This window comes from Lichenostomus cassidix, chromosome 3, assembly GCF_008360975.1.
Source record: "Lichenostomus cassidix isolate B80296 chromosome 3, HeHo_3.0, whole genome shotgun sequence".
Lineage (NCBI taxonomy): Eukaryota > Metazoa > Chordata > Aves > Passeriformes > Meliphagidae > Lichenostomus > Lichenostomus cassidix.
Window position 1 is genome coordinate 92,227,536 of NC_139483.1, and position 13,672 is coordinate 92,241,207.

General features: G+C 37.7%; 1 protein-coding gene across 18 annotated transcripts in view; it reads right to left on the reverse strand.

Moving 5' to 3' along the window:
• DLGAP2 (DLG associated protein 2) overlaps positions 1-13,672 on the reverse strand; it is a 460,234-nt gene that overhangs the window by 65,772 nt on the left and 380,790 nt on the right. For all 18 annotated transcript variants that reach the window (XM_085056707.1, XM_085056705.1, XM_085056703.1 and 15 more), the window contains one exon: positions 11,840-12,051. In XM_085056707.1, the coding sequence (XP_084912833.1) occupies positions 11,840-12,051 (212 nt within the window). The remainder of the gene's footprint in view (positions 1-11,839; positions 12,052-13,672) is intronic.

Below are 13,672 nucleotides of genomic sequence, written 5' to 3' on the forward strand. Positions count from 1 at the left end.
TAAATAATTTTTTATTTATCACAGGAGATTAATTGATTCATGGAACTGTAGCAAAATAAAATAAATGTTACATATATTGGGCTATAAAAGCAATTTTACACTCATTTGATTAACACTTTGAAATTTTCCTGATTAAAAAAATAGCTTTTATTTCTAAGATATACTCTCAAAGTTATCTGCTAGGATAAATGTGTCAATGCATGTTGAAAATTATGACCTTGCTATAAACATGATCCAGAAGCAAAATACCAGAATTACCTAGGGGAGTTGGTCTCCAATGTCATGATCTGTTGCTCAGGGAAGTCTCATGCTTGTCAACAACGCTAGACAACACAATCAACACCTGACCTTGGGAAATGGTGACTTTTTAATGACATCTACTCTATCTATAAGTTTAGGAACAAAATCCTTGACCTTCATTTCCAAAGCATCAAGGCTCTTTTGCTTTGAAAACAGAAGATAATTTTCTTTTATGTTCTGTAGCAGCATAGATCTTATATCTCAGCTGATCACTGCAGCACATGCAAGGCAAGCATGTGCAAACGAGACAGATCATCTCCAGGACCACTAAGCAAATATACACAGTAACATCAAAGAGGTGGCTCTAAAAATCAGAACGATGGAAAAGGAGGAATAAGGTGAGACTTATAGGAAAAATTAAATTAGTATGTCTGCTCTCTTCCTACTTGCTTTTCTGAATAGACAAGATTTTAGAAAGAGATCTCCATTAAAAGCTTTTTTGCCCCCAAGGGTTTCTTTCCATTTTCCATTTGCTTCAGAAGAAGTTCATGGCAGCCAGGCAGAGGTCTTAAATTTAATGAGAAGTATCTTAGGTGAAATAAAGGCTCAAAGCCTAAAGAAATTTTGGGGAAAAAAGCAGTTCCATATAATGACCTTGCAGCTGTTGAGAACCTCTGCTCTAAAAGTGAAGGACTCCCAGTGAAGCCAGCTAAATTTGCAACAGCACTTTGAGACTCAGCAGATTGCCTGAGTGTGTTCAGGGAGGACAAAATCCTGTATTATAACCACATAAAGTGAGGTATCACATGACAGGCTTATCTGGGACAGTATATCTGATAGCATGTCTGGTAGCATAGCTGGGATAGCCTGTCACCCTACTGCAGAGTGAATGGCAGTGAGGTTAGGCTGCATATTCCAACAAAAAATAGATCAAAGATAAGGGAAGAGACAGTAGTGAAAAAGCATTCCTGAGCAGTTTCTAAGAGTCTTGCATCACAGTCTCTTTTCTTGTATTTCTCTAAACTGCAAAAACTCAGGCTTATGTATCCAAACCTCATGAGCCCTGATGCTCCTACTTGAAAGCTGCCCCTTTCTTCAGCCCCAGAATTCACATTTACCAGAACCCCCCAGGACAGCTCTTCTTGACCCACCCATATCCTAATCCTTACTGCTCCTTCTGTAAGTCTCAGCTCACCTGTTTCAAGATCTTCTAAAACACCCACACAGAAGTTAGCACTGGGCCACTGGGCCATCATTTTTATGTCCTCTGCAGATTTCAAAAGTACCCCTAACACCTCTGTTTGTCATCACAGTCCTGCTCAACCTGCTACAGCCATCTCATCCTACCCCCTCACTTAGGAGGCTACCACAAACCCAAAACCTCTTCCACTTCTTGTGCAAACTAACTGTTTTTGCCCACACCTCATCACGGGTAAAATTTAAGAGCAGAATGGGGGAAAGTAGTTGCAGGAAAACACCTATTACTTTAACCCTATAACAAGCAACAAGATGTGCTAAAACACCCCAAACCCAATGAAAAAAAAAGTACTTTTTAAAATTCTTTTGACTCCAACCCTCAATTTAAATATGTATTTTTCCCTGTCTTGTAGCCATCCTTAACAGGACTCCATACATCAAAAATGTATGATGAAATTGAGGTTTCCTTGTATTGCAATCAAAAAGCACTACTTAAGGTTTGTGGAGAGATTTCAGGAGACGGAAAAGGATGTCTACATCTCCTTATTTTTCCCAATTTAGACCATTCTAACAGAAGACTTGGAAAACCAGAGAGCTATTTAGAATATGTTTTAATGGAAGGAACAATAATTCAAACTAATCCAATAGCTGCAATAACACATTAACAAATGATAAGGGAAGAACATTAACGATAACAGAAAGACTCTCATTTCCTCATCATCAGCCATCTAATATTTACCATCTATTTCCTTTTATATTAATGTGTATTTGTTAAAGAAGTAAAATACTTTATAAATAAGAGATAGCTAACATTGTTCGGGTTTTTCCTGTATCTTATTGTTTGTATAACTTTTGGAAAGTTTATGGGACCATGGATAGTGTCTGAAGTAGCACTGTAACTTCATATATAGCACTGGGGATTTGAGGCATCCCCACTGTGGTCTGTACAACACCTTGCTCCACTCAATTGAAGTCCATCACTTTGTGTAGCACTCAGCCCATCTTTCGTCATCACTGAGACCAGATGTTGATGAACACCCAGGATGGTTTGTGGCATGTTTCCTCAAGTCTCTTGTCATTGCTGCATGACAAGTATTGCTGTGAGCTAGACTCACAACACGCAGTACTGCAAGAGGACTTATGCAAGTATTGCATGTTTTGCAAAGATGAATCTTTTTATCATTTGGTGAAAAGGTATGTATGGTAAACAATATTGTTTCACTTTTAGGACAGCTTGAAATGCCAGAAATAGAAAATGGTATGGTTTTACATCCTATTTACAGCTGTCATGGTTTGACCCTGGCCAAATGCCAGGCACCTACAACATCTGCTCTCTTCTCTCTCCTGCCACAGATGTGTAAAACGGGGAAAAAAACTAACACACACACACACATACACATGGCTCATGAGTGGAGAGAAGACACTGATGGGAGGACACACTGAGAAAGGGTGAAACGAAACAGGCTGAAAACTTAAAGTTGCAAAGTGATTTATTAAACTAACAGAGTCGGAGGATAAATGAATAGTGAAAATAAGCTCTTAAGACACCATTTCTTCACTCACCAACCCTTCCTCCTTCCAACCAACAGCCCCGGGTGTGGCAGGGTATGGAGTTTTTTTCTTAGTCAAACCATCACCACAATTTCTTCTGCTACATTCACCATTTCTACTCTCACCCCTCTCCCTCTTAAAACACCATTTCTCCACTCACCCCTCTCCCTCCTTCCAATCGACAGCATGGGGGAGGGCAGGGTAAGGGGAATTTTTTTGGTCAGTCCATCCACTGCTCAGGGAGAAGAGTCCTCTCTTAGCCATGGGGTCCCTCCCACAGGAGACAGTCCTCTGTGAACTTCTTTGGCATAGATCCAATCTCATGAGCAACAGCCTGCCTGAATCTGCTGCAGCATGAGCTTTTGTCCACAGGGTGCAAAACTCCAAGCCAAGGCCAGGCGATCTCTCAGTCACACTTTTTTTTAATGTCTGCATTTTATTTTCTAATGAGTGATTGACATCACATACTTTGTCATAAACCTAATACCTTTGCTTAAAAAGGCATGATTGTGATGCCAACTATGCTGCAAATGTCATACACTTGCCAAGGTCATTCCTTCATCTACTCATGCTCAAACTAGTGATCACTCCCCAGAGCACCTCTTCTCTGTCAAATGTTCAGCCACCAGTGCACCCTGGGTCAAGAAGGTACTGAAAGTGAATTAACATCTTCAGAAGCCGCTAAAAGTTGCAGCAAAAAGGTCACCTTCTGACTCTGAATGGGTTTATCAGGTTTATTCAGGGAACATCCAATATAAAGGAAGCCCATGTTCCATCAAATTAATTTTCAGAATTGCCATATTCTAAAATCATACCTTTTTATTTTCATGATCATGCCTTCATTTGTGCAAAAATCTGAGAATGAATGGGAACTTAAAAGAAAGTACAATCACTTCTGTTCAAATCAGTATATGCAATTCAGAAGTGTCTTTCTGGGACAAAAAGATAAAATTTGTAAAAGAATTCATCTTGGGCGCCTAAAAGGGAGGTGCATTAGGATAATCAAAATAGCGGCAGTTATCAAAACCTATTTTATTGAGAGATTTGCATTTCAATGGATATTCATTTCTCTATTTGGATCTATCTTAACTAAGTCCTTTTAGATAACATGAAATAATTCATCGACCAGAATCTAATGATTAAGCTTAGCTAGAAGTGCCATTGTATAGCAGCTGCTAGTCACACTGTATCTCCATGGAGCCCTGCTGAAGTCAATAGAGCTCTGCAAAGGGGCCCAGATGTGCCTGCATGCAGCCCATTGGAGAGCTCAGAGTGTAGACATTAAATCTGATTTTCCCTTTGGAACAGCACATTTAGTCTGGCTCTTTGAAAAACTGAAAATGCACATAAATCTCACAAATTTATCTGTAGTGAAGAATTTCTTTTCTAATCTTTGCCAGTCTGAAGCTTCTCTGATCACTGGTAGATATGAGAATTTGGGCCAAATTAAATTGTTAAGATGTCTATATATTTCATCATTGACCCATACCTTTCAAAAAAATGTGCCTGAAAGATATTGACATTTGATTTATTACAAAAATATTCTAGGAAACTGGTGGAGATTGCAGTTTCCATCCTTATGAAATGCCTACTAATCACTGGTAGGAGAGAACTCTTATTGTTAGCAAGTGTTTAGAGATTTGGTACAACATAAACCAGAAGAGAGTGAGAGAAAATCATCAGAATCGTTAAACAGTCTGGTGGTTTGATCACTCCTTGCAAAGACAGAGAGGATGTAGGCTCAACCAAGCCTGTATTCCAAATCACTCAAAATGTGCACATAATAAAAAAAAAAGTGATATGAGAAATCTAAAGTCTAAACTTTGTGAAAGGTAACAGATTTGCACATATAGCTAATCTATAGCGAATCCTAAAACTCTTGTTCCAATACCTGGCAAGCAGGCAATGAGCTGGTCAGCACCAGCAAAATTCAGGCAGGTGCTATGGCAAAAACTTAGGGGGCATTTAAAGCATCATGTAGCAGCACAGCAAATGGGTCTATGGATCTAAGCAGAACTAATATTGGATGTATGTTCCTAAATCCATTTAAATAGTGAATTGAAATAGTCATACATGTCTTCAGGAAGCTCTCTCGTTGTTGTTGTTGTTTCTGGTGCATTTCCATGTATGCATGCAAAAATAGCTAATTGGGCAGAACAAGTATAGACTACGACTATCAGGACTTATTAAAGCATCTGAGTGTGAGCTTAATTTAAACACACATGTAAGTCCATTAAAACCAACAGATCCAAAGAAAATAAGTGACCTTCAGGCTGAAGTTGAAGATATTAATAAGGCCATGTAATTTCTGGAGAAACAATTGAATAGAATGGGGAAAAGTGAATATATATGTAACATTTCTGCTTTTTAAACCAAAACCATCTTAATTTTTAAATGCTTGACCAAAGAAGTGCTTCTGTACACATGCTTTATAGTCCTATTTAGTTTTTATTAAAAAGTAAACAAATGAGAAAATCAGTTTTTGATCCTTTTCAAATGAAAAGTAAAACTCAACATATTCATTGGAAGTAGGAACAAATAAGCACCAGGAACCAGAAGCATATTTTCTCTTGGGTGTCAGCATTTGTGCTTGTGAGATTGGCCTGAATCTTACTGCATTTTCACCACAATCCATCACGTAATTGCATTTTTCTGAGAAAAGCCTGCTTTATTCCTGAAAAGACTCTGCACTTTGTTTAGAGCCTTAGGATACCCCTTCCATCCCTAATCCAGGGTAATGCATTTCAGTACTACAACACAAAGCTGGTATTTACTAAAATGAGGCAGGAGATCTGGGCTCAATGACTCCCTGGGTTTCACACTATGCTACTTCTCAGAGAACAAGATGCCTAACACTGCTTAAGAGCATTTCCTATTATTCTGCAAAGGAAGAAAGATGGGGATGTCTTCTGACCTCACAAAAGATGCTTCTAGGTAGCCAGATGACCGTCTGCCCTTCATCAGCATTTCCTCTTAACCCTGCGACTAATCTAACCCAGATCTTATTGACTGCAGCAGAGAACACTATCACTGTGCCCGTGGCCCTCTGATTGCATTATTAGTTGATAAGGCTTTGTAATTAGCCCTCAAACTCTCCTCAGTAAATCTCCAATTTCACCCCTCAGAGACTCTGAGTAGATGCTACTACACTATAGGGCCTCAGAAAGCTACTAATGAAGTGTGTAATGAGGCTTTTTAGAGTCAGAAGATTGAGGGGAAAAAAACCCAAAGATAAATAAAAAGCATATAAAAGATGAGGGTTCCTTTTCTAGTGATTTTCCTCATCTCTTCTACCGAAAATATTTCTCAGGAACGGCTTCAAAACCATTCCTAATTTAAAATGTAGAAGAGTTAATGGTAAATTGAAGTTTACCTTAAAAATTAAAAAAGGTTTGCATCACTGGTGCGCAGCAATGAATGATATTGAAATAGGACATTAATTTCTCTAGCAAGGGAAGTGTGCTTTAACTCTCAATTGGTGATGTTTTTGCAGCACACCCACTCCTCCACTTGTGCATACCTACCATAGCCTTTTCTGTGTGCACTTGCCAAGGGCTGTGTCTTAGGAGAAATACCCACAGATTTGTTTCCCACTAAACAATAATGGAGTCTGCACCGTCACGGGCAAAGATGGATGAAAACACACAGGGCTGATCTCATGCACTGCTTCCCAACTCTTAGTTTGGCTTTCTCTTTTTCAAGGTGTAAGTATGTTATGGTTAGCACAAATGGTTGCAAACGGAAAGAATTTTTTTTTAATGGTGATTTCCCATTTCTCTTAGAGAAGCCTGTGCTGCTCCATGATTCCTGCTGAGCCAAAGGAGTCTGGCAGCGAAGTGCTGTCAGATCTGGTTGTGGTTTAATCCCCTTGCTGTGTGCTTTGGCAACATTTTTGTTGCCATAATAAAGTTTGCAGAACAGAATATGTGGACGTACCCTGGATAAAAGTTCATATAAGCATTAAATTACCGTGGCCACAGATAGATGCAATCTCTCACTCTGGAAAAAGGGAGAGCAGTGAAAGCTCATTCTTTTGCTCTGGTTTACCATAAGCCCAGAAAACGTGTCAACAATTTCAGGTATTAGGCATATTATCTTAAAATACTGAAGAAAGTGTTCTGTGTTGAGTCACCAGACTGTGAATAAGAGTGGATGAAATATGGACATCATGCTCTTCAGGTGTTCTATGGGTGTAAACAACCTACAAAGATGTTAAATATTTGAGGAAGGCACAGATGCTCTCTCTCTGTGAGCATGATTCAGAATTTAAAATACTCATTCCATACAGGGGCCAAAACCTAGCAGAGGATTAAGTGAAAAACTTAATCTTGGGTTGTCAACACAACTCGAAGTATCATGGGTATTGTACTGTGGTAGTTCGCCAAAAAATTTGTACTATGGCAGATTTCCTTCCTCATTGAAATACATTTTTGTACTACCTCTGTTCTCACACATCTTTCTGATTTCCTACCCATCAGCTTTGGGTGTCTGGACTATCAGAAACAGAAAAGTCTGCTATTAGAGCTTCACAAAACAAAAGTATGCATTGCTGTCACTGAATTTATTTTATTGCAGCTTAACCTATTTCATCTTCATATTTGCCACATCTAGCTTCCTGTGAGTCACTTCAGAGCATAATGGAAAATTTCAGCACAGCACGACTGTTCATTTGTGTGAGTGATACCAGTATGATCTTCAAATAGAGTGTATTTACTTTGGGCTAAATGCTATTGTTATCCCTTTTGACTAAATGGTGAGATGGTTTTCAGAGTCTTTCACAGCACTTCAAAAAGGAGATACTGAAAACGGAATTTGTTATTTCTACATTGTTATTCTGTTCATTTACATAATCGGTATATTAAGTACTTTTTTCCTGAAAATGAGAAGTATCAAATAACTGTATTATCTTCAGTTTTTCAGAATTGCTTTTCTATTGCAGAGTATCCAATTTTTGTTTTATGTTCAGCTTTGCTTTCTGGATCCCAGTGTCTCTGACGCTTCCATCTGAGCTTTGCTTGGTTCTGTCACAAATACAGAAAAATTATATGTACTAGGTTGGAAAGACACCCTCACAAATGTGGGTCAGTCTCTCTTCCAGGATTGCACAAAACTTATTTAGGACAGGGACAGGCATTCCCTTTGTTTCAGCTATCCATTCCATAAACTGTTCAATTGTTTTGACCTTTACTGTAAATGAAAATGCTTAGCAGTATATGACATACCATCTACAAACTATTGCCTTCCAAAACAGTTTAACTTCATCTTCAGCAGCATCACAGCACAGCAGAAAACAATGGGGTCAATAGAAGGAGCTTGCATTTCACTTCTAGTGTACCAAAACTGACATCTGAATGATTTTGTATAATCAATAGTGGAAAAAAAAATTTAAAAAGTTAATTTTTTTTTTCTTCTGGGACTACTGGGAGTCAACATAATTTCCACATTAAATAGGACTTCTGGCACCATTCCAAGAAAGCAAAAAGTTGAAAGGAAGCAGATTCAGGTATGTGTCCTGTCTCCAGCACAGCAAGTCTGATTGCATTATATTTCGCTCAAATGCAATTTCCTAATAATACTAATAAATTACATTGGCCTTCAACTTGCTGTTATAGGACTAAGAAGTGCAACCTACTATTTGGTTTTTTGAAAGAGTGTTCATAAAGAAAGAACTGAAATTCATTTATCTTCAGTGAGTAATCTAGATATTTAGGTGCATTTAATTTTTGAAAAGTCCAGAAAATAATCAAGCCCCTTATGGTATAGCTATACTAGGAAATAAGCCAGGTCCATTATCTGACCCTTTGGCCAAACTTTCTTATCCTACAGTGAGGGAGGCTGCATCCAACAGAGCTGTTCCCTGAACATTGTCTTGGCTCTATCCAGAGGTGAGACAGGTGGCCTAGGCTGGAGTTGGGCTGGGGATGCTGCTGGCTGTGCTATCTCTCTGCCAAGAGGTTGGGATCAGATAGCTGTGGCTGGGTGTATGACCTGCTTCTGTCAGCTGTTTGAACCAGCAGTGGCAGACTATGCACTTCCTTTTTTTATTTTTTTCCAGCTTGGACTAAAATATACTCCCTTTCAAAAGCAACTTAAAGGAGATTATTTCAGAATTTTAATGCTTCTATTATATCATTTACATTTACCTATTTGTATATATTTATTCAGATGGAAATATGCATTTTTATTGTTTAGAAACTGTTAATGTTCAATTTGCTGAATCTTTGAGGAACACAAGCCAATAAAACAGGGCTTACTTTTGTCAAAGCATAAACAGAATTTAAATGTGAAAAAAAATCTTTGCAAAGATGCCTAATAATACTCAGAGGAGAAACACGCACACATGTCAAACATCTGTTGAAGGTTAAATGAAGGCTGTTCTAATTTTCCTTTTATCCTATTCAGGAAAGTGATAGAAAACCAGGCTTTTTCTTATGAAATCCATCTACTTGTGTTTTGCAGCCAATATATGTTTTTATACTGCCAAAACTATCAATATTCAGCCTTTATTACAAGTCTACTGCTGCTCTGGCAGACCCCAGTTCTCAGCTACCCTGTCACCCAAGCAGAGGACTAAGAGAATTAAACTCCCATTTTATTTCTGTGCACTAGCTCCCTCCATCTGGGTAAACAAGCTAAAAAGCCAGCTAATGCAGCTGACATCTTGAATTATGCAATTTCTCATAACACATGCCAGAAATGCTATTCAGCCCTGCTATACATGCAGGAATGCTGTTCAAAGCCCTGGCTTCTGGTTCAGCAGTATGATCAGTGGTACAAATGGTGCTCGGCATGCAGTGGGGATTACTGAGCCATGCTGGGGGAGGAAGAAAGGCTCCATAACCATTATCCATTGCTATATCTGTCACAGAAATCTGCCAGACATAAAAGGCAACCACAGTGACAGGGAGACAGAGATATACTGGGAGGAGATGGCTTGTAGTGAAAACTCAAGTTTAGGATCAGCACTTCGTATTTCAGTGCAACAAGAAACTTTCTATCTGCTTTAGGATTCCTGAAATCTGTAGATAAGAAAGACTTACAAGAACCAGAATAGTTGCCACATTTCTGCTCGAAGTTCACTGGAAAAACCCATGCACATTAGGCTGGCAGATTCAAAGTGCTGCCCTTCCGTTTCAGGAAAAACGGAAGACTTAAAAGATATCTGTCAGCAGCAGCCTGGCTGCTCAATTATTCCTAGTCCAGTGCTAGTGACAAATTCTCAACAGAACCCTAAATAATATTTTACAGTATTATAAAAAGCTTGCTCCTTTTCTGACTGGTTAGTGGTAATGATGCCATGAAATCCTCCAGGGCCATGAACAGGCACAGCTGTCAACCCCTGTACATACATCAGCAGTGCACCTGTGCTTTAATCAATTATATTTTGAGTGGTGTATTTGCAATACATGGAAAACTGACAGAAGACACAGCATTTGGTATTGACGTACTAATAACCACCTGCCTTCAGGATTTAACAGATCAGGAATACCTTTTTCCTTGAAATATCTTCCTTATATGAATATATATGTTTAGTTGCTGTCTGAATCTGTTTATAAGCTGTAGTGGTCTAGGGCAGGCACCAAGACCTGCCTCTCACTGGAAATTCCCTTGGGGGAGGCCCAAGATTAGCTGGAAGCAAAAACCAGCATAGAATATATTTTATTTGGTCTAAGTGCTTGGAAAGTTAGAGCAGTGTCTAAGAAGAGATTTAGTATGCAGTACTAACAAGATCAGACATACCCTCCCAAACTGGGATGACTGCAACCAAACTGTCTCTGGGAATGATCCCTGGCCTTCAACAGTGCCCAGAACACAGCCAGGCAGTGGCTGGGACAGTACAATATGAAACAATACAGTTGTAAACTCTGCTCTTCAATAATAGTGAAAGTAGGTGGCTTTCTTGCAGATTGCAAGGTTAATAATTCAATTTAGTTAAGACGAAAGGATTTTTGCCAAGGGCTTTTGTTTTATTTTATGAAAAGGTGAGTCATTATGGTAAATCATATGGTATTACCTACAGAGCAATAAACAATGCTTGGTCAAAGGTTTCACTCTTAATTTCTTTAGTTTCTGTTCCAGACAAAAAGATAAATTCTCTAAGCCATGAGAAACACCCAGTCACATTAATAGAAGCTGCAGATTTAAAATCAGGCTACCACTTTGAAAATCTCCTAATGAGTATATTTACAGTTTACTTATAAAATGATATATTGAAAAGATAAAAAGGAGAGAAAAATAAAGATCTATTGGAAAATATACATAGCTGCATATTTCCCTATAGTTTCAAGATTTGCTTTAGTTGTTTAATAGGCCATATTGTAGGTAGTATGAATGAAAAATAACCCAGTCAAACAAAATCTCCCACAATGAGTTTAAATGAGTATGACACAGTATAGCTGATACAGAAAGAATTATACTGATAAAAAAGGTGTAAAATGCCAAATATATGGTACAATTATATATTTACTACTATATCTAGTGTAAAATATTTTCTATTTCAGAGAAAGCAATGAAATAACAAAAATTCATTTTATAAACCAATCTTTCTAGAGAAAAAAAATCAAAACTTTGAACTTCTGACAAAAATATGAATATATTTCCTTCAGTAAACATAACAAACTCATTCAGAAGTAGCAGGTTTATTTCATGGGTGGAAGAAGATGGCAGGTTTTCATCCAGTAATCACAAGAAACTGTAAGCTAAGTTAAAAATGAAGCCACAAAATTAATTTTTAAACTACAAATAATTTTTTTCTTATGGATGCTGACCATTGCACATAAGACACAAAGAAAAGTTATCCAAGTCACAACAACTTCCAGAAAGGTTTATAACAAGGTGTAATGAAGCTTACTTTTGATGATCTCCCAGTGGTCTTTGCCCAATGGATTTTAATAGTGACTCTGGTCGAACTGTTAATTTTGGCGATGTCTTGGGGCTAGTATCAGAATCTCCACTTTCTTCATCTCCCATGGCCTTAATATAGCTCCCACTTCTCATTCTTCTGCAGGGGATCTCTTCGTCTTTCCCTCCAGCTGGATATCCCCCCCATTCATCCTGAGGTACCTAATAGAGACCATAAAACACACACACAAAATTTATTCTTCTCATATATTTAAATACTTCTTTATATTTTTCATTTTACAAAGACAAATAAGGAATTTTTTATTATTCAGAAACTGATTGCTTATAAAGAGATTTCTAAGAACCCTAAATAATTTTGTCATTTAACTTCAACTTCAGAGTTTGAAATTTTCAGTTTATAAATGTTAGAACCCAAGAAACAACAAAATCATGTATTGTGAGCTGAGCAGCAATATCTTTTTTTAGACATGCTCTAAATTGCAGGAAGCACTTTAAAGTTTGCACATAGATTTTCAGCTGAAAACAGTAACTTAATCAGGTATCTCAGACCTAAAACTCATTGAAAGCTGAGCACTTCAGGGTTTATTACCAACAGTCCTCATAAGTGGCTTTTAGAAAGGTGAATGGTGTATTTAAAATAAACTAAGCCATGAGTTTGGCATAAATGGATGGGATTATGCTTTAGAGACAATTTCTATGGGGAAAAAAGAAAAAGTGGTAATTTGTCTTTTTTCTATTTAGAAACTGCAAAATAATTGATAGACTGTAATGTAGCAGGAATGCAACCAGTTAAATAATACATGTGGTTGCCGGGTTGAGGTTTCTTTTATGCAGTTGAGGTGGTTTTCCAAACAGTAAGACTGGTAGTCAGATAATCCACCACTGGTAGATGGACATCTTTCTGCACTACAAATTACCAAAGAATTGAGCAGGAGTGGATTCTTCAACCCAAAGTGAAATCAGCCTTGTTTTAAGGCTTATGATTAAACTCAGCAAGCCTGTCTTTGCCAGTATTGCTTTTTTTTTGTTTGTTTCTTTTTTAATTTATTTAATCTTCCAAGGTGCTAAATCCTCTGGCTCTAATCCAGAAACACTTTGATGCATTTATTTAGTTTAAAGGCTATAGGCAGCTCTCTGAAATGCATAATAAGGACTCATGGTTAAAAATAAGGATGTGACAGAGTTCATCAGTGCACCAAGGCTGATGGCCTTAGTAGCATCAAATCCTATATCACCATAATGATTCCATTGATATTAAGCAGTTTAATGGCTTTATTTACCAATATACTATAAATCTGAAATTTCAGTTAAACATGTATTTAGTAGTTTCTGCAAAGCAGGATGTCTAACAAAGATTTTCGAGTCAAACATCTTTGAGATCTTCTATAGACAGAATTCACTGTGGAGTTGAAGCAAATGCTCTCATTGGTTTCAGCAGTCTTGAAGATTGGATTTGAATAACTAACACGATCTGCTTGCCATCTTTATGGCCCTTTCAAGACAGGTGAATTAGCCATGCACACCAGGTGCACAGACCTGATGCTTTGAGTCCTAAAAAGGGATTAAGGGAGAAATGAAGTTTTAAAAGGGGGTGAACAAATAAAAATAGAGATACTAAATTAAAAAAAAAACAAGCTCAAGACAGAAAAAATCCTTTGAAGATGAAGCCAGATAAGAAGAGATGAAATAGATTTCATATATCAGAAAAATGTTAGAGATGACTATCAGTGAAAAAAAGAGTAATATTCTTATACAAAGTAATAGGAGAGAGCATGAATCTCAATGAAATATGGGTTAGATCATGCAAAGAAACAAACTCTTC